At 46.3% G+C, this 22121-nt stretch overlaps 1 protein-coding gene across 3 annotated transcripts in view; it reads left to right on the top strand.

The window, feature by feature from the left end:
- cd109 (CD109 molecule) overlaps positions 1–22121 on the top strand; it is a 159180-nt gene that overhangs the window by 123757 nt on the left and 13302 nt on the right. For all 3 annotated transcript variants that reach the window (XM_052011714.1, XM_052011716.1, XM_052011715.1), the window contains 3 exons: positions 11356–11584; positions 15154–15325; positions 21201–21397. In XM_052011714.1, coding sequence (XP_051867674.1) covers positions 11356–11584; positions 15154–15325; positions 21201–21397 — 598 coding nt within the window. The remainder of the gene's footprint in view (positions 1–11355; positions 11585–15153; positions 15326–21200; positions 21398–22121) is intronic.

The following is a 22121-nucleotide window of genomic DNA, read 5'->3' on the forward strand; positions in this document are numbered from 1 at the left end:
GGAGCACAATGACCTGCCAGTGAATGACTGAGTATTCCTCACATCTGGCCTCCAGACTCCCTGCTTCTTAAACTTTCTCTCTCTTTTGCCATCTCTACTTTACTCTTAAGCCCGTTTGCCCTTGGTCTCTTTTGCTCATTCACTCTTGCTCTCTGCTGCTCTCTTGCTCTAGTAATCTTGCTCTCTTTTTTAAAATATTTTAAAATTTTACTTACAGCGTGGTAACAGGACCTTCCGGCTCAATGAGTCTGCGCCGCCCATTTTAAACCCAATTAACCTACCTGTACATCTTTGCAATGTGGGAGGAAACCAGAGCACCCGGAAGAAACCCACGCAGACATGGGAGAACATACAAACTCCTTACAGACAGCGACGGGAATCGAATCCCGATCGCTGACGCTGTAATAGCATCGCGCTAACCGCTATGCTACCGTGCTGCCCTATCTTGTGTATTTTTGAGTCATAGAGTCATACAGCACGGCTACGGGTCCTTCCGCCCAACTGGTCCACGTTGACCAAATGCTGATCCAAGCTGGTCCCATTTGCTTGTGTTTGGGCCATATCCCTCCAAACCCTTTCTATCCATGCAGCTGTCCAAATGTCTCTTAAGTGTTGTTATTGTACCTGCCTCAACCTTATTCTCTGGCAGCTGATTCCACAAAGGTACCATCCTTTGTATAAAAAAAAAGTTGTCCCTTCAGTTAAATCTTTCCCCTCTCACCTTAAATCTATGGCCTCTAGCTCTTGATTCCTCAACCCTGAGTGCATTCACCCTATCTATGCCCCTCATGATGTTATATACCTCTGTAAGATCTACGCTGCAAGGAAAAAAGCCCAAGGTTGTCCAACCTCTCCCTATAACTCAGTCCCTCGAGTCCTGGCAACATCTTTGTAAATCTTTTCTGCACTCTTTCTAGTTTAATAACGTCTTTCCCATAGCAGAGCGACCAAAACTGAACACAGTACTTCAAGTGCAGCCTCACCAGCGTCCTGTACAAATGCACCATAACCTTTTATTCTCAGTGCCCTGACTGACGAAGGCCAGTGTGCCAAAAGCCTTCTTCACCACCTTATCTACCTGTGACTCCACTTTCAGGGAACCATGTACTTGTACTCCTGGGTCCGTCTGTTCTACAATGCTCCCAGGGCCCTGCCGGTCACTATGAAACTCCTACCTTTATTACAAGAGGATTTGAGTGCAGGAGTATAGATGTCTCACCGCAATTATACAGGGCCTTGGTGACACGTCTCCTGGAGTATTATGTACAGTTGAGGTCTTCTTACCCCAATAAAGGATTTACCATATGCCTCAAAGGGACAACAGTGTAGATTAACCAGACTGGTTCCAGAGATCATGGGTTTGCCACATGAGGAGAGATTGAGTAGGCTGGGGCTGTGTTCTCTCGAATGTAAAGGGAACAGAGGAGATCTCTTTGAAACTTGCAACATTCTTTTAGGGTTCAATGGACCAAATGCAGGAAGGTGCCTTCCATAAACTGGGTGCCACTGTCTCAGAATACAAAGACCATAAAGGACTGAGGTGAGAAGAACGTTCTTCACTCAGTGGAGGGAATTCTTTGCACCAGAAACCTGTGGAGGCTCAGTCACTGTGTTTATTGAGAAATTTCTGAATATTGAAGCAATCAAGGGAAGAGTGGAGGAAAATGGCATTGTTAGAGCTTAACCATGATCTTGAAAATGTCAGAGCAGGCTCGAAACGTCAAGTGATCTACTCATGTTCCTATTTCTTCTGTTCTTGGACTCTTTCTTGCTCTCTCTTTCTCTGTCACACTCTCTCTCTTTCTAGCTCTCTCTATCTCTTGTTCGTGCTTGTTCTGCATTGATGTTGGTGTGCCTACTGCTTCTCAGGGATACTCTTTTTTTTGCTACTTCCAAGCTTGCCAAAGGAAGTGGAATGGAGCAGTTAGGCCCGAGGCCTGTTTCTGTGCTGTGTTGCCCTGTGGGCCGTCGACAAGGATCGCAATGGAAAAGAAAACAAGTGGTTCACACCAGTGGAAGGACAGGAGATAGGAATAAAGCTAGAATGAATAATCTGTAGAGATAGCAACAGGGTCCACGACCGTTAATTCTGTTTCTTTCACCACAGATGTCACCTGCCTGGTCATATACATCACGGAAACAGGCCCTTTGGCCCAAGTGGTCCATGCTGACCAAGATACCCCATCCAAGCTAGTCCCATTTGCCTGTGTTTTGCCCATAACCTTCTAAACCTGCTGGGGGTTGAATTGCCTTCTCTTATGTCATAGATTCATGAAGTAATACAGCAGGGAAACAAGCCCTTGGGTCCAAATGGTCCATGCCGACCAAAAAACCCATCTAAGCTCATCCCATTTGCCAGCATTTGGCCCATATCCTCCAAACCTTTCCTATCCCTGTACCTGTCCAAGTGTCTTTTAAATGTTGTTAATGTACCTGCCTCAACCACTTCCTCAGGCAGCTCGTTCCATATACTCACCACCCTCTGTGTAAGTAGGTTGTCCCTCAAGTTCTTAATAAATCTTGATGAAAAACACGATGATGCTGGAGGAACTCAGCAGGCCAGTCTCTTCTTATTAAATCTTTCCCCCCCTCACCTTAAACCTATGCCCTCTAATCTTTGCTTCCCTTTCCCTGGGATAAAAGACTGAGTGCATTCACCCTATCTCTGCCCCTCATGATTTTATACACCTCTATAAGGCCACCCCTCAGTCTCCTACGCTCCAAGGGAAAACATTCCAGCCTGTCCAACATCTCCCTATAACTCAGTCCCTCGGGTCCTGGCAACATCCACGTAAATCTTTTCCAGATTAGTAAAATCTTTCCTATAGCAGGGAGCCCAGAACACAATACTTCAAGTGCGGCCTCACCAACGTCTTATACAACTGCACCATAACTTTTCATTCTCGGTGCCCTGACTGATGAAGGCCAGCGTGCCCAAAGCCTTCTTCACCACCCTGTGATGTCTTTTTCAGGGAACCATGTACTTGTACTCCAAAGTCCCTCTGTTCTACAACGCTTCACAGGCCCCTACCATTCACTGTAAAAGTCTTACCTTAGAACATAGGGCATTACAGCACAGTACTGGCCCTTTGGCCCACAATGTTGTGCCGACATTTTATCCTGCTCTAAGATCTATCTAACCCTTCCCTCCCACATAGCCCCCCATTTCTCTATCATTCATGTGTCTATCTAAGAGTCTCTTAAATGCCCCTAATGTATCTGCCCCCACAACCTCTACCAGTAGTGCATTCCACGCACCCACCACTCCCTGTGTAAAAAACTTACCCCTGACATCCCCCTTATATCTTCCTCTAATCACGTTAAAATTATGTCTCCTCGTGTTAGCCATTGTCGCCCTGGGAAAAAGTCTCTGACTGTCCACTCAATCTATGCCTCTTATCATCTTGTACACCTCCGTCAAGTCACCTCTCATCCTAGCTCTAGCTCGCTCAACCTATCCTCATAAGATGTGCTCTCCAATCTAGACAACATTCTGGTAAATCATCTTGGTTTGATTTCCAAAATGTAAAACCTCACACTTATCTGAATTAAACTCCATTTGCCATTCCTCGGCCCACTTACTCAGCTGATCAAAATCCCCCGTAATTGTCTATAACCTCTTCACTGTTGACGATGCCACCTATTTTCCTGTCATCTGCAAACTTATGGTGAGCATTTCAGCATGTTCTGCTTCATCTCCACATCGTCTTTGGTCTTACACCCCATTTCTCCACTTCCTTCCAGCCCCCCCCCCCCCCCAGCTTTGATGAAGGGTCACTAATCCAATATGTGAACTGGTTTCCACAGATGCTGCTCAACTGGCTGAGTTCTTCCAGCCTTTTCTGTTTTTAATTCAGGTTCCAACACCTGGGGTTTTATTTGTTTTCCTTTTCTGCCTTTGGGTCAGGTTATAAGAGTCTGCAGTATTTTGCGTTTGGACAAAGAGATAACATCGCAAACAATCTGCTGGAAGAACTCAGCGGGTCGAGCAGCATCCGTGGGTGGAAGGAGGGAAGGTGAAAGAAATTCTCGACGTTTTGGGTCGAAACCCTGCATCAGGAATGAGAGTGGAGAGAGGGGATGGCCGGTATAAAGAGGAGAGGGTGGAGGGGTGAGGCAGGGGTCCGAGATGATTGGTGGACTGAGGAGGGGTGTAAGGTGACAGGCAGGTGGTGCCAGGTAGGGGAAGGGAGTGGGGGCGGAGTTGGGAGACAGTGGCAGGTGATTGAGAGATGGTGGCAGAGAGAGAGAGAGAGAGAGAGAGAGAGAGAGAGAGCAGGTAAAGAAAAAGTACCGATGGAGTGAGGTGGGGGCAGGGGAGGGTGAAGGTTGGAGACGGCTGCTGGAGGGAGAGAAGCAGGAACACAAAGCTCTACCAGAGCTGGATTATGAAAAGTAAAGGAGGTGAGAGTGGGAACCATTAGAGGAGAGGTATATGGCATCTACTGCCCCTCCTCAGCCCACCAATCGCCTCGGAATCCTTTCGCACCACCAACCCCACCCCCCGCCCCCCCCCACTCCTTCTCCTCTTTGTACCGACCATCTGCCCTCTCCACTCTCGGTCCTGGTGCAGGGTTTCGACCCGAAAAGTTGACAATTTGCTGCTCGACCTGCTGAGTTCCTCCAGCAGATTGTTTGTTGCTCCAGATTCCAGTGTCTGCCGTCTCTTGTGTCTCCAAGGAGGTAAAATAATCTGTTTAATTGCTGCTCCCACTGCCCTCACGTCTCCTGCCCATGACTGACGAGGTTTGAAACAGTTAGTTGCAATTCCAAAGTGCTGTAAAAATGTGAGATGCACATTGCATGTTTTGGAAGAATGCGACATCTGGCACAGTTGATGCATGAGAATTATGTTCCGTTACTGAACTGGGAAAACAAGGGTGAAATACAGAGAGCTCTGGCCTCTACACATGCAATGGCTTGTGACAGATGATTAAATCAAGCTTTTTGTGGTCAGTAAGAATCACGAGAAAGTAAGCAACCTTCCAGTGTTCAGCATTTCATATCCACTGTACAATACCACAGCAACTATCTTGTAGGTTTATCAAGCTCTTTGATTGGGAGCTCTTTAAACTTTATAGGTTTCAACTTTCACAAATTAATATTATTGATCTTCAAGGGGAGTCCTTGAAAGATAAGGTTATGTGAAGTCAAATTATTTTCCTTTCCTGAATCTGATAAGCCTTCTGACTTGGTTGTTTACTCGATTATTCCAGTAACTGGACTGGAGACACAAGAGCCTGCAGATGCTGGAATCTGGAGCAACACACAATCTGCTGGAGGAACTCAGTGGGGCAAGCAGCATCTGTAGAGAAGATAGGAATTAAAGGCAGGGTTTTGACCCGATGCGTCGACAGTTCCTTCCCCCCCACAGATGCTGCTCAACCCGCTGAGTTCCTCCAGAGGATTGTTTGTGGCTGCAATAAATTGATTGTTGGTCAATTAATTTGAGAGATTGTGGAAGGTTTTATGGGCAAGAGGTACACATAGCAATCCATTGAGTGAGGAAGAGCAAGATGAGAAAAAGAAATGAGAGGGGCAAAAAAGGAAGGGCAAGGAGTGTACGATGAGTGGGGGAGATCGTGAGAGATCGGCAGAGAAGGAGGAGGGAAAGAGATAAATGAATAGAGGTGAAGGACAGATTAAAGTAAAGGGCCAAATGCCAAAAGGAGAAGGGTGGTGGAGAGCAAGAGAGTAAAAGCTTATAGAGAGAGGAGTGAAGGAAGAGAGACTGAAATCCAGAGCAGAAGGAGACACAAGATGAAGATGCTGGAACCTGGAGCAACACACGAGACGCTGGAGGAACTCAAGCGGGTCGGGCAGCATCTGTGGAGGGAAATGGACAGTCGACTTTTCGGGTTGAGACCCTTCATCTAGACTGACAGAGGGGAGATCGCCAGTGTAAAGAGGTGAGGGGAAGGGGTGGAGCAAGAGCTGGCAGGTGATGGGTGGATCCAGGTGAGGGGGGGGATAGGCGGATGGAGGAAGGGAGGGCGGGAACAGCGACAGAGGCCGGGAGGTGATAGGTGGAGGCGACAGAGGGCTGCGGATGGTTGGATCTGACAGGAGAGGAAGGTGGAGCTTGGAACCAAGTGAGGAAGGTGGGGACGGTGGGCGAGGGGACCCAGTGGGAGGAGTGTGTGGGCGATGGGCAGATGGACTGGGCAGAATACGTTGCAGGTGAGAAAGAAAGATGAAATGAATATAAGATGGACAAAACAGTGACAGAGAAGTGGTTGATGGCGAGGGATAGAAAGCACAGAATAAGGAGATAGGGTTATAGAGCCATGGAGTGGCATAGCACGGAAATGGGCCCTTCAGCCCACCATGTCTATAAGACCATAAGACAAAGGAGCAGAAGTCGGCCATTCGGCCCATCGAGTCTGCTCCACCATTCTATCATGAGCTGACCCATTCTCCCATTTAGCCCCACTCCCCCACCTTCTCACCATAACCTTTGATGCCCTGGCTACTCAGATACCTAACAATCTCTGCCTTAAATACACCCAATGACTTTGCCTCCACAGCCGCCCGTGGCAACAAATGCCACAGATTCACCACTCTCTGGCTAAAGAAATTTCTCCGCCTCTCTGTTCTGAATGGGCGCCCTTCAATCCTGAAGTCATGTCCTCTTGTACTAGACTCCCCGACCATGGGAAACAACTTTGCCACATCTACTCTGTCAAGGCCTTTTAACATTGGAAATGCTTCTATGAGGTCCCCCCTCATTCTTCTGAACACCAAGGAGTACAGCCCAAGACCCGTCAAACGTTCCTCATATGTTAACCCTCTCATTCCTGGAATCATTCTAGTGAATCTTCTCTGAACCCTCTGCAACGTCAGCACATCCTTTCTTAAATAAGGAGCCCAAAACTGCACACAGTACTCCAAGTGAGGTCTTACCAATGCCTTATAGAGCCTCAACATCACATCCCTGCTCTTATATTCTATTCCTCTAGAAATGAATGCCAACATTGCATTCGCCTTCTTCACCACCGACTCAACCTGGAGGTTAACTTTTAGGGTATCCTGCACGAGGACTCCCAAGTCCCTTTGCATCTCCGAATTTTAAATTTTCTCCCCATTTAAATAATAGTCTGCCCATTTATTTCTTCTGCCAAAGTGCATGACCATACTCTTTCCAACATTGTATTTCATTTGCCACTTCTTTGCCCATTCTCCGAGTCTATCCAAGTCTCTCTACAGACTCTCCGTTTCCTCAACACTACCCGTCCCTCCACCTATCTTTGTATCATCGGCAAACTTAGCCACAAAACCATTTATTCCATAATCCAAATCGTTGATATACAACGTAAAAATGTCCATGTCAACCTTCTTGCCAATCTACATTAATCCCATTTGCCAACATATGGACCATACCCTTCCATATAAGTGTCTGCCTGAATACGTCTTGTATCTGATTCCACAAGAGGGGACATCAGAGAGAAGCCAGAGGAGTGGAAGGAAAAGGAATTAACATCTGAATTTGCTGCTTCCATGATTTACATTACACTTGATGTCTTAACCATGGCTAATCCAAGCCTTAGCCAAGTATTTACCGTGACTAACCCACATCCTTAAACAGAGGAGTTTGCTTCCCTGTGCCAGAGAGGAGAGACTGAACCATCCACTTCTTCCACAGATCAGTAAGCAATGCAGGCCAGCTGACAGCCATCATTCGTTGGTTAGCTAGAAGGTTATAGGTTCAAATCCCACTCCCGGCACTTGAGCACAGAATCTACGAAGGCACTCGCAGAGCCGTCGTGATAAGGCAGGGGCGAGGATGGATGTAATTCTGCATTTCCTGCATCACAACAGTGATTTCATGTCAACTTATGCTGATCCCTAGGTATTTGCCCAGAGCCCTACATCACACAGGATGTTTCTTCGTTCTTTTTCAAGCTTTTTATTAGTTTTCAAATTAATACAGATTTACATATAACATCGATGTTTGTACATGTAATACAAAGAGATCAGGAGAACAGGCATGGCGTGGATAATCATAAAGAACAATAAAATATTAAAAAAATCTGTAGATCCAACGATCTCTTAGTAAATGAATATAAAAGAAAGGAAAGAGAAAGATTTATTATATAAATTTTAAAAAAGAACGAGAAAAAAAACAAATCAATAAGAAAAATTATATACAATATATCAAAGCAAACTAAACTAAACAGAAAAATTTCAAAAAAAAAACAAACAAAAAAAAAAGAAAAAAAAAGACTGGACTGAAATTTCTCAGTAGAAACAGAGCAATATTATGTGGTCAACTCTGTTCCTCTAAATTGGAAAGTTATTGAAAAGGGATCTATATCATGAGAAAATATTGAGTAAATGGACTCCAAATATCTTCAAATTTAAGCGAAGGATCGACAGTACCACTCCTAATTTTTTTCCAAGTTTAAACATGATATAGTTTGAGAAGGATGTCTCTTCAACCTCTTCCACCCACACATTGCGTAGTCCCTCTCGTCGCTGCTCCTCCCTCAGAACTCTGAACATGTTTTTTTTCTTTTGAGCATTTATCTGATTCCTTCTGAATATTCTTGTTGATTCTGCTTCTACTGTCCCTTCAGGCATGAGTTCCAAACCACAAAGACAGGAACATTAAAACCAGCAGCAGGACCCAATTGTATGGTCCCTCAAGCCTGTTGTGCTGTTTAACGTGCTGTTTCATCTTGGCCTCAGCTCCTCTTTATAGTCTCCCCGTGCTTGACTTCACACACTGTTCGAATGAAGCCCAACGTAAACTCAAGCAACAGCACCATATCTTCCGTCCTGATACACTGTGCAACCCTTGGAGCGCGCTGAATTTAACCATTTCAGGTGACCGGCCTTTCCTGAATAAATGTCGAGAGGGTAAGGAACTAGGGGAGGGGTCCAGGTGGATCAGGATTTCCGGCGATGGGAGAAGAGTTTGGGGTGAGTACAGTTTGGGGAGGTTGAGGTGTAGAAAAAAAATTCAACATCATGACCTGTTTGGAATTCATTGAGCTGGGACGAAAGGAGGATACAAATATTGGTGGCATTGTGGATAGCACAGAAGATTGCCAAAGGATACAGCGGCATATAGATCAGTTGTAGGATGTGGGTGGAGAAATGGCAGATGGAGTTTAATCCTGTCAAGTGGGAGGTGTTGCACTTTGGGAGATCAAATGTTAAGTGACTGTACACTGTTAATAGCAAAACCCTTAACAGTGTTGATGTACAGAGGGATCTTGGGGTCCAAGTCCATAGCTCCCTGAAAGTGACTACACAAGTCGATAGGGTGGTAAAGAAGGCGTGCGGCATGCTTGCCTTTGTTAGTCAAGGCATTAAGTTCAAGAGTCAGGAAGTTATGTTGCAGCTTTATAAAACTCTAGTTAGGCTGCATCTGGAGTATTGCATTCAGTTCTGGTCGCCCTGTTACAGGAAGGATGTGGAGGCTTTGGAGAGGGTGCAGAAGATGTTCACCAGGCTGCTGCCTGGATTAGAGGGCATGAGCTATAAGGAGAGGTTGGACAAACTTGGGCTGTTTTCTCTGGAGCAGCGGAGGCTGAGGGGAGATCTGATAGAAGTTTATAAGATTATAAGATAAGATATCTTTATTAGTCACGTGTACATTGAAACACATAGTGAAATGCAATTTTTAGGTAGAGTGTTCTGGGGCAGCCCACAAGTGTCGCCATGCTTCTGGCGCCAACATAGCATGCCCACAACTTCCTATCCCGTACGTCTTTGGAATGTGGGAGGAAGCCAGAGCACCCGGAGGAAACCCACGCAGACACGGGGAGAACGTACAAACTCCTTACCGACAGTGGCCGGAATTGAACCTGGGTCACTGGCGCTGTAATAGCGTTATGTTGACTGTTACACTACCATGAGAGGCATAGAGAGTAGACAGCTGGTGTCTTTTTCCCAGGGTCGAAATGTCTAATAACAGAGGGCATGCATTTAAGGTAAGAGGACCTAGGTTCAAAGGAGATGTGTGGGGTAAGTTTTTTACACAGAGAGTGGTGGGTGCCTGGAATATGCTGCCAGGGGTGGCGGTGGAGGCAGATACAAGAGAGGGGTTTAAGAGGCTCTTAGTCAGGCTCATGAATGTGCAGAGAATGGAGGCAGATGGACATTGTGTAGGCAGAAGGGATTAGTTTAGTTAGGCATTTTAATTACTGGGTTAATAAATTCAGCACAACATTCTGGACTGAAGGGCCTGTTCCTGTGCTGTACTGTCCTATGTTCTGAAGCTGTGTGACCAGCGAGGGGAAGATCAGAAAGGATAGGGGGTAATGAAAGTTGGGACTGGGGAGAGGTGGGGCCAGAGGACGCTGAAGGAAGAGAAAAATGAAGGAGAGTTTCAGGAGGTTTACAGTGCCAGCGACCTGGGTTCAATTCCCTCCGCTGTCTGTAAGGCGTTTGTATGTTGTCCCCGTGTCTGCGTGGGTCTCCTCCGGGTGCTCCGGTTTCCTCCCACATTTTAAAGACGTAGGGGTTAGGAAGTTGTGGGCATGCTATGTTGGCGCCGGAAGCGTGGCGGCACTTGTGGGCTGCCCCCAGAACACTCTACACAAAAGATTCATTTCACTGTGTGTTTCGATGTACATGTGACTAATAACAGTATCTTATCTTACGAGTGGAATCTACAGCTAGCCAATCAACTACTTCCATTACTTTAAAAGTCCTCCACGAGATAACAATCCCCCAACACCCCCCCCCCCCAAGTTCTGAAGAAGGGTCTCAGACCTGAAATGTTAACTGTTTCTCCTTCCACAGGTGCTGCCTGACCTGTCAGATGTTTCCGGCATTTTCTACTTCTATAACGCCTTCAGTCTTCCGACTTTGGAGCAACTTGTTCGGTCGCTCTGTTTGTTACATCCTCCTGGATCAGGAATCATTCCGAGAATGTTTTATTTTGGAGTTAATCCCAGTCATAGAGTCATACAGCATGGAAACAGGCCCTTCTGCCCAACTGGTCCATGCCAACCAAGATGCCCATCTAAGCTAGTCCCATTTTCCTGCTTTTGGGCCATATCCCTCTGAACCTTTCCTATCCTTGTATCTGTCCGAGTGTCTTTTAAATGTTGTTACTGTAGCTGTCTCAACCACTTCCACAGGTAGCTCGTTCCATAGTGTTTCCATTTCTTTTCTGTATAAGGGAGTACAGTAGAAATTCACCCTCTCCGACCCACCCGATAAAGATTGTGTGGTACACTCTGCTCCTGAAACAGGGACCTCTTGGAGTGAATAGTGTCTGCTGCTATATCGGGAGCTTGAAACGTGTGACTGAGGGTGGGCCTTAGTCCCTGCCTCCTCTCCACCCCGAGCTCTGATTTGAAGAATGAATAAGTTTAACGCATCTGTTTCGATTCTTTTCAGGTTGTCGGCCTTTGTACTGAGGTGCTTCTTACAGGCGCAGGAATTTATTTACATCGATTCGATGGTGTTGGACAGGGTCACATCCTGGATAATAAAATGCCAGAATAAAAGTGGGGAGTTCTTGGAGCTAGGCCAAGTGATTCATACTGAGCTACAGGGTGGACAGAGTGGGCCTGTTACTCTCACCGCCTACGTACTGACCGCCCTCTTGGAGAGTCCGAAATACAAGGTTACTGTATCGTTTCTTGTATTACTTAATGGTTTGTGCCTATTTGAAATTAAACAGAGAAAGCTAGAAATACTCAGTAGGTCAGGCAGCATCGGTGAAGGGAGAAACAGTGCTGATGTTTCAAGATCAATGACTTTTCATAAGCAGCGTGTTCAAGTTCAAATTTATTGCCGTAGAATCACACAGCATGGAAACAGGCCCTTCAGCCCAACTGGTCCATGCTGACCAAGATGCCCATTCCAAGCTAGTGCCATTTACCAGCATTTGGCCCATAACCTTCCAAACCTTTCCAATCCACGTACCCGTCCAACTGTCTTTTAAAGAGTTGTTATTGTCCCTGCCTCAACCACTTCCTCTGGTGGATCATTCCACATAGATACCACCCACCGTGTAAAAAAGTTGCCCCTCAAGTTTTTATTGAATCATCTTCAAGAGGCAGTGCCTCAAGGAGGCAGCATCCATCACAAAGGACCGTCGCCACCCGGGACACGCCCTCTTCTCGTTACTACCATCAGGGAGGAGGTACAGGAGCCTGAAGACCCACACTCAACGATTCAGGAACAGCTTCTTCCTCTCCGCCATCAGATTTCTGAACAGTCCATGAACCCATGAACACTGCCTCGTTATTCCTTTTTTTTGCAGTATTTATTTATTTTGTAATTTATAGCAACTTTATGTCTTTGCACTGTACTGCTGCCGCAAAACAACACATTTCACGTCATATAAGTCAGTGATAATAAACCTGATTCTGATCCTGGCCCATGCCCTCTAGTTCTTGATTCCCCCAACAATGGGAAAAAGACTGAGTGCCTTCACCCTGTCTATGCCCCTCATGATTTTATACACCGCCATAAGATCACCTCTCAGTCTCCTACACGCCAAGGAATAAAGTCCCAGCCTGTCCAACCTCTCCCCCTAATTCAGTCCCTCAAGTCCTGGCAACATTCTTGGAAATCTTTTCTGCCCTCTTTCCAGTTTAATAACATCTTTCCAATGGCAGGGTGACTAAAAACTGAACACAGTGCTCCAGGATATAAATGCCATGAAAACTAGCTTTTTGCAACAACAGCACAGTACGTTATGGACATGGTAAACATAAATTACATAAACTTCAATTAACATAAATTATACATGACAAAATAAGCAAAAATAGACATAATGACGTTCGTGCCAGTTGAGGGAAATCTAGTCTGAAGTAGAATTAGGGTTTTTCAGGTCGGTTGAAGAACCTGACGGCAGTGGGGAAGAAGCTGTTGTTGAACCTTGAGGTGTGGGTCTTCAGGCTCCTGTACCTCCTGCCTGATGGCAGCATCGAGAAGAGGACATGGCCCGGGTGGTGGGGGTCCCTGATGATGGACGTCGCCTTCCTGAGACACCACCTCTTGTACATGTCCTCGATGGTGGGGAGAGCTGTACCCGTGATGGAACTGTTTGGGCTCTGGAAACTAAAAAGGTGGGCCAGTTCAATAATAACAGTGAGGCAAGATCTTGGAGTTATACAGCAGAGGAACAGGCCCTTCTGCCCAACATTTCCATGCCAACTATCTGCAGGAAGTTATGACAGGTTTCCATTCCCAAGAACTGTTTGTAAGTGGAAAATTTGTAAGTTTGTGGGAGAGCATCACAGAAACAGTGACAGGAGAGTGAGTAGGCCCGTCAACCGGCCTCACTGACTCAGTGAGGGAGCGAGTGAGTCTGCTCAGCTCCACCCAGCCCCCGATTGTTGCTGCTCATTCCCATGTACAGATGTCCATAAGTTGTGTGTTCATAACCCAGGGATGGACTGTGTACTAATCCAATTTACCAACGCATGATCTGTAGCCTTCTATGCCTTGGCAATTCAAGTGCTCATCTAGATACTTCTTAAACGTTCTTTAACTCTCTCTGCACGCATGTCGTCTAACCTGTGGAGTGCCCCCAACTATTCACTGATTCAATGATTGTGTCAGCATTATTCCCCAGAGGATAGAGTGCTACGGATTCAGAGGGAAGTAACTTAGAGCGGAGGCTTCCAAGCCATGGGATATTCAGCTCAGGGATACACAAGGTCTCAGAGCAACAAAGAAGCTGCTGGAAGATCTCAGCAGGTCGAGCGGTATCTGTGCGTCCCCTTCCCCCCACAGATGCTGCTTGACCTGCTGAGTTCTTCCAGCAGATTGTTTGTTGCTTCAGATTCTAGCGTCTGCAGTCCCTCGTGTCTCCATACTCAAGGCCTCACTGGGGAGTGGAAAGGGTTTACGTGAGAAATTGTGAATTGGCAGATTTACACAGAACATAGAACAGTACAGCACGGAACAGGCCCTTCGGCCCACAATGTTGTGCCAACATAGCTATTTCCTCCTACCTACAGAATGCCCATATACCTCCATTTTCCTCTCATTCATGTGCTCATCCAAGCCCCTCTTAAAACCCCCAATGAATTTGCCTCCACCACCCTATCAGGCAACGCATTCCAGGCATCCACCACCCTCTCAGTAAAAAACATACCCCTCACGTCTATTCTGATCCCACCCAGTCTCACCTTAAATGCATACCCTCTGGTATTGGATCGCTCAACAATGGGAAAAAGATACTGCTTGTCCACCCTATCTATGCCCCTCATAATTTTATACACAGATCACCACTCAGCCTCTGCCGCTCCAGAGAAAAGAGCTCAAGTTTGTCCAGCCACTCCTTATAGCACATGCCCTCTAATCCAGGCAGCGTCCTGGTAAAACTCCTCTGCACCCTCTCTAAAGCCTCAACATTCTTCCTATAGTGAGGTGTCCAGAACTTCATTCAATACTCTAAATGTGGCCTAACCAGAGTACTATAGAGATGCATCATAACTTCTTGCCTCCTGTACTCAATACCTCGATTAATAAATGCAAGCATTCCATAAGCCTTCTTAACCACCCTGTTTACCTGTGTAGCCACTTTCAATGAGCCATGTACTCGTACCCCAAGGTCTCTCTGCTCTTCAACACTGTTAAGGGTCTTGCCCTTAAGAGTGTACTGCCTCTTGACATTAGTCCTACCAAGGTGCAACATCTCACACTTACCTGGGTTAAACTCCATCTACCGTTTCTTTGCCCACATTTGTAAGGTCATGGGTATTTACAGGGGGAGGGTGCTGCCTCATTTAGAGTATTGGCATTACTGGGATGTTTAGCCAGAAAGGTATTAAGGAAGGGGCTTGGGAAAACGTTGAGGGGTGATCAGCAAACACCAGGGGAGTTCTGGGCTAATGCACTGAGACATTTGCTGACATGCCCACCATTTGCAATGAAGAATTCCAGAGAAGGGCAGTTGGGAGTGGAGGTTCTAAGTGGGGAGGGAGGAGGTAGGAAATTAGATGGGTGAGAGGAGAGAGGTGAGGGGGAGAGTTTTGTAGAAGCATATTCCTCCCTCTACCATTGTTGCCTGAGTATTTCTAGCATCTGCTATATTTAAAAAAAATTAATCTGTTTTATATTTTGCTTTTCTGCATAAAGAAAGTAAAAGTCTAAGGGATTTATCCCCCTGCCATATTTCAACAAAGTTTGTGTTTTTGTTCTCTCTATTTACCCTGGTCTGCATCTTTCTTTCAGGAGAACGTTTTAGATCAGGTATCAGGTGCTGTATCATATCTCGAAGGCAAGTTACGCGATGGGATCAGTAGTAACTACACCCTGAGCCTCACAGCCTACGCACTGACCTTGGCCGAGAGTGAGTTGGCAACAGAAGCACTCAATGAGTTAAACCGAAGGGCAGACCAACAGGGTAAGACTGAGGGGCAATTAATACTGTTGTGTTTCTTGAAGTTGGAATGGTCTTCGCTCAGGGTTAAAGATTGCATAATGAGAATTAACCATGCGCATATGTTTCTATTGGGATTACCTTAAAAGGAATAGACTGAACCTGAAGCAAATCACAAATTGCAGGAGGAACTCAATGGGTCAGGCAGCATCTGTGGAAGGAAATGGACAATTGGTGTTTCAGGTCGAGACCTTTCGTCTAGTCTGAAAGATAGAGATGGAGGGAAGGGGTTGGGCAAGAGCTGGCAGGTGATAGGTGGATCCAGGTGAGGAGAGGTGATAGGCAGTTGGAGGAGGGGAGGGTGGGAATAGCGACAGAGGCTGGGAGGTGATAGGTGGAGGTGACAGAGGGCTGCGGATGGTGGGATCTGACAGGAGAGGAAGGTGGAGCCTGGAACCAAATAAGGGAGGTGGGGAGGGCAGAGGGGACCAGTGGGGGGAGGGGACCCAGTGGGAGGTGTGTGTGGGTGCACTGCTGTGTGGGTGACTGGACCTGTGTTCCTGAAAAGTGAGAAAGAAAAACGCGAGAACTGTAAATTTGAAATAAATACGGAAAATAGTCAGCAGATCGGGCAGCATCTGTGGAGAGAGAAACAGAGTTAGATTTAAGTAGCATGCCAAGCAGGGGTGCGAGAACACAAGGAGTGTCCAGGACGGGCTGAAGACCAAGTCTGTCCAGGTGATATCAACGTTGGAGCCGTTTAAGTGAGAGGAATCAATGGTTGTTGACAGCAGCAGAAATTGGCAGGTACAATGTCGTGGGCATCACAAAGTCGTGGCTGAAAGAAGATCACAACTGGGAGCACTAAAGATCCAAGGACACACATCCTATCGAAGAGACAGGCAGGTGGGCAGAGGGGGTGGGGTGGCTCCGTTGGTAAAAAATGAAATCAAAACCTTAGCAAGAAGTGACATAGGGTCAGAAGGTGTAGAATCCTTGTGGGTAGAGTTAAGAAACTGCAAGGGTAAAAAAAACCTGATGAGAATTATACACAGGCCTCCGAATAAATCGCCAGGCTGTGGGGTACAAATTACAACAGAGATAGAAAAGGCATGTAATAAGGGAAATGTTACGGTGGTCATGGGAGATTTCACTATGTAGGTAGATTGGGAAATCAGGTTAGTACTGGATCCCAAGAGAAGGAATTTGTAGAATGCCTATGAGATGGCTTTTTAGTAAGGATTGCAAGATGGCGCCAGGGCATGGCGTTGAAAGCTGCTCTCTACAAATCTACTCATTACCCTTGATATAATCGTTCACTTTACTCTGTACTGTTATTGTTTTTACCTGCACTACCTCAATGCACTCTGTACTAACTCAATGTAAATGCACTGTGTAATGAATTGACCTGTACAATCGGTATGCAAGGCAAGTTTTTCACTGTACCTTGGTACAAGTGACAATAATAAACCAATACCAATAGAACAGCCTGTGGTTGAGCCCACAAGGGAAAGGCAATTCTAGATTTGGTGTTGTGTAATGAACCAGATTTGATCAAGGGACTTAAGGTAAAGGCGGAGTCAGAGATCACAATATGACAGAATTCACCCTGCAGTCTGAGAGGGAGAAGTTAAAATCGGATGTATCAGTATTACAGTTGAGTAAATGTAATTACAGAGGCATGAGAGAGGAGCTGGCCAAAGTTGATGGGAAGGGGACCCTAGCAGGGATGACGGTAGAGCAGCAATGGCAGGAGTAATTTGCAAGATGCAGGATTAGTTCATCCCAAAGAAGAAGCATTCTAAAGGGAGGATGAGGCAACTGTGGCTGACAAGACTGCATAAAAGCAGAAGAGAGGGCATACGATATTGCAAAAGTTAGTGGGAAGCGAGAGGATTGGGAAGCTTTTAAAAACCAACAGAAGGCAACTAAAATTACAATAAGGGGAGAAAAGATAAAATATGAAGGTAAGCTAGCCAATAATATAAAAGAGGATACCAAAAGTTTTTTCAGATTATATAAAGAATATAAGAGAGGCAAGAGTGGACATCGGGCCGCTGGAAAGTGATGCTGGAGAGGTAGTAATGGGGAACAAAGAAATGGCGGACAAACTGAATAAGTATTTTGCATCTGTCTTCAGTGTGGAAGACACCAGCAACATTGCCAGAAATTCAAGAGAGTCGGGGGCAGAAGTGAGTGTAGTCGCTATTACTAAGGAGAAGGTGCTTGGGAAGCTGAAAGGTCTGAAGGTGGATAAGTCACGTAGACCGGACGGACGACACCCCAGGGTTCTGAAAGAGGTAGCTGAAGAGATTGTGGAGGCATTAGTAGTGATCTTTCAAGAATCACTAAAGTCAGGAATGGAACCAGAAGACTGAAAAATCGTAAATGTCACTCCAGTCTTTAAGAAGGGAGGGACTCAAAAGACAGGAAATTATCGGCCAGTTCGCCTGACTTCAGTGGTTGGTAAGATGTGAGAGCCCATTATTAAGGATAAGGTTTCAGGGTACTTGGAAGCTCCTGATAAAATAGGCTGAAGCCAGCATAGTTTCCTTAGGGGGAGATCTTGCCTGACAAATCTGTTGGAATTCTTTGAGGAAGTAACAAGCAGGATAGACAAAGGAGAATCAGTGGATGTTGTTTACTTGGATTTTCAGAAGGCCTTTGACAAAGTGCCGCACATGAGGCTGCTAAACAAGATCGGAGCCCATGGTATTATAGGAAAGGTTTGATGGCTCTGGGCCTGTACTTGCTGGAGTTTAGAAGTATGGTGGGGGGGGGATCTCATTGAAACCCACCGAATATTGAAAGGCCTGGATAGAGTAAGCGTGGAGAGGATGTTTCTAGTAGTGGGAGAGTCGAGGACTAGAGGGCACAGCCTCAGAATAAAAGGACATCCCTTTAGAACAGATGAGGAGGAACTTCTTCAGCCAGAGGGTGGTGAATCTGTGGAGTTCATTGCCACAAGAGGGCTGTGGAGGCCAGGTCATTGGGTGTATTTAAAGTGAAGGTTGATAGGTGCTTGATCAGTAATGGTGTGAAAGGTTACGGGGAGAAGGCAGGAGAATGGGATTGAGAGGGAAAAATAAATCAGTCATGATCAAATGGCAGAGCAGACTCATTGGGCCAAATGGCCTGATTCTGCTCCTATGTCTTATGGTCTGATGGAAACATCTGGATGATCACAGGGAGAGTGAATTGATTCAGATTCACGGTGAAGATGGACTGGATGGAAGGAGGTGAAGAGCCTGTGACGGACTGGGCAGTGTTTACCGCTCTCTGTAGGTTCCGTTGGTCCAGAGCAGAGCATTTGCCGTACCAGGCTGGGATGCGACCCCTCAGGATACATTTTGTAGCACATCTGTAGAAGTTCCAGAGAATCCTTGTGAACGAGCTGAATCTTCTCCGGTGCCTGAGAAAGCAAATACGCTGATGTGCTTTCTTGATCCCTGCACCAGTGTGGAGGGTTTGAGTGATCAAAGGAGTTAATTGGATGGATAACAAGCAACTAGTTTTCTGGTAGGTAGAGAGAAAGGTTTCCTCCAGTGGGGACAGTGTGGAACAAGGCCAGGCCTTTCAGGTGTTGAGCTCAGGAAGGTCTTCCTCACACAAGAGGCAGGGGAAATCCAGAATTCTCTCCAAATAGCTTTTGCTGAGTCAGCTGAAATCCAAGCTTCTTGTAGATTTGTGTTGGCAAGGATTATTAAGATTGAGGGAACCAAGGCAGATACATAGAACTGGAATATAGATCAGTATCAGAGCGGGCTTGGTTTGATCGCCCTTCCCCTTGTTTTATGTCAGCGTTAGTTGGTGTATAGGGAAATAAAACCTGAAAGATGATACTTTATGAGGAAAAAGTCCAAAAATCCTATCCCATTTCCATTTCCATCCCATACTTGAGAAACTAATAACTTGGTACGATCGGCTTAGAACATAGAACATTACAGCACAGTACAGGCCCTTTGGCCCACAATGTTGTGCCGACATTTTATCCTGCTCTAAGATCTATCTAACTCTTCCCTCCCACGTAACCCCCCATTTCTCAATCATCCATGTGTCTATCTGAGTCTCTTCAATGTTCCTAATGTATCTGTCCCCACAACCTCTGCAGGCGGTGTGTTCCATGCACCCACCACTCTCTGTGTAAAAAACTTACCCCTGACATCCCCCTTATACCTTCCTCCAATTACCTTAAAATTATGCCCCTTGTGTTAGCCATTGTTGCCCTGGGAAAAAGTCTCTGACTGTCCGCTCGATCCATGCATATTTGGCATGGATTCACAAAAAAGCTTCTTTTTTGATAGGTGAACGATGTGAATCACAATGTTTTTTGCTGCTGAGATTTAACCCTAACCAGCTAACACAAAAATTTTATCAGGTTAGAAAAGATTTCAGAACATTTTAATTATGATTCTCTGGACATCATTGGCAGACCCCAACATTCATTGACCATCCTTAATCGACTTGAGGTTGCAGTTGAGGAGGTTGAGGTTGAAGTGAGGTGCCCTTGTCCTTGAGGTGGTGAGCTGCCTGCTTGTACTGCTGGGGACCTGCTGAAGGGGTCCCACTGTGCTGTTGGGAAGGGAGTTCCAGGATTTAGACCCAGCGATGAAGAAAGATCAGCAATATATTTCCAGGTCAGGAAGTTTGAAGAGTTGGAGTGGAACCTGCAGGCGGTGCTGCTGCCTTGCTCCTGAAGGCTTTGCCCTTCTTGCTGGCAGAGATCGTGGGTTGGGAGGTGCTGTCGGAGTAGCCTGGGCAAGTAACTGCAGTGCAGTTTGTAGACGGCTCACACTGCAACCTCTGTGTGGGAGACAGACATTTAACCCGGTGGACAGAGCACTGATCAGGACAACGCTTTCACTTGGATGGTGTCAAGATTCCTGACTATACCTCTCCATTGCTGGTTTGAATTGTCCCACCATGGGTGACCACACCTTAACCTGCTGAGGCCCGACAGTCTGAAATTTCATCCCTAAATCTCTCTTCTACTACCAACCCTCTCTCCCATGGGCTCATTAAAACCTCCCTCTTTGCCAAAGCTTTTGGTTACTTGTCCACTCCTCTACTTGTGTGGCTCATGGTTAAGCTGTAACTTGGTAACATTCCCATGAACATAGAACACTACAGCACAGTACAGGCCCTTCGGCCCACAATGTTTTGCCGACATTTTATCCTGCTCTAAGATCTACCTAACCCTTCCCTCCCACATAGCCCCCTATTTGTCTATCATTCATGTGTCTGTCTCTTAAATGTCCCTAATGTATCTGCCCCCACAACCTCTGCCGGCAGTGCGTTCCACACACCCACCACTCTCTGTGTAAAAACTTACCCCCGACATCCCCCTTATAGCTTCCTTCAATCACCTTAAAATTATGTCCCCTCGTGTTAGCCATTGTCGCCCTGGGAAAAAGTCCCTGACTGTCCACTCGATCTATGCCTCTTATCATTTTGTACACCTCTATCGTCACCTCTCATTCTCCTTCTCTCTATAGAGAAAAGCCCGAGCTCACTCAACCTATCCTCATAAAACATGGTCTCTAATTCAGGCAGCATCCTGGTAAATCTTCTCTGCACCCTCTCTAAAGCTTCCAAAGGTCCATGCTTTGTTATAATCATTGTACATATCAGGCTAGTGGAGATAATTTCCTTTATCAAGTCCTTCTGAGCAAATCAGTAACAATGCAGAAACTGGTTGAAACACTCAGCAGGGCCAACAGCGTCTGTGGAGAGAGAAACGGTCAATGATTTAGGTCTGCGAGCCTTTGTTCGATCTGTTTTTTTAAGTCAGTCGTGCTTTACTTGGGACTTTATTCCGGGGGTTGGGGATGTGGGAACTTTCTTCCAAGAAGCACAGCTCAGAGTAAACTTTTCTCCTTGTCCATTCCCTTCACCGCAGTTGGTGTGAAGTTCTGGTCGTCTCCCATGAACAGACCTTCCCTGTGGTGGGGGCAGAAGGCCCTCTCCTCCGACATTGAAGTGGCTGCCTACGCCCTATTGTCCCACTTGAGGCAGGGCAGGCTCACGGAGGGTGTCCCCATCATGCAGTGGCTCAGTCAATGCAGGAACCACCTCGGAGGCTTCTCCTCCACCCAGGTAAGCTCGTCGCCTACGCTCCTGTTCTGGTTCACTTTGTCTCTGTATTCTCATCCACATGGATGCAACAGAACGTGAAGTATACAGTGAGCAAGGAGGCTCGTTTAGCTCATTGCACGCACTCTGGCTCTTTATCCCCCTTATAGCTTCCTTCAATCACCTTAAAATTATGTCCCCTCATGTTAGCCATTGTCGCCCTGGGAAAAAGTCTCTGACTGTCCACTCGATCTATGCGTCTTATCATCTTGTACACCTCTATCAAGTCACTTCTCATCCTCCTTCTCTCCAAAGAGAAAAGCCCCAGCTCTCTCAACCTGTCCTCATAAGACATGCTCTCCAATCCAGGCAGCATCCTGGTAAATCTCCTCTGCAGTGGGATCTCCAGTGGGATAGAGGTTTATAAAATTACGAGAGGCATAGATAGAGTTTCTTTTTCAGGGGAGAAATGTCAAATACTAGAGAACATGCATTTAAGGTGAGAGGGGGAAAGTTTCAAAGAGATGTGCGGGGCAGGTTTTTTTATACAGAGTGGTGGGTGCCTGGAATGGAATCGTGGTAAGGGGGACACATGAACACTCAGGGAATCTATCAGGTCTCCACTCAGCCTCCGATGCTCCAGAGAAAACAACACAAGTTTGTCCAACCTCTCCTTATAGCTAATACTCTCCAATCCAGACAGCATCCTGGTGAACCTCTTCTGCACCCTCTCCAAAGCCCCCACATC

The sequence above is a fragment of the Pristis pectinata genome, chromosome 3 (genome assembly GCF_009764475.1).
Source record: "Pristis pectinata isolate sPriPec2 chromosome 3, sPriPec2.1.pri, whole genome shotgun sequence".
Classification (NCBI taxonomy): Eukaryota; Metazoa; Chordata; class Chondrichthyes; order Rhinopristiformes; family Pristidae; genus Pristis; species Pristis pectinata.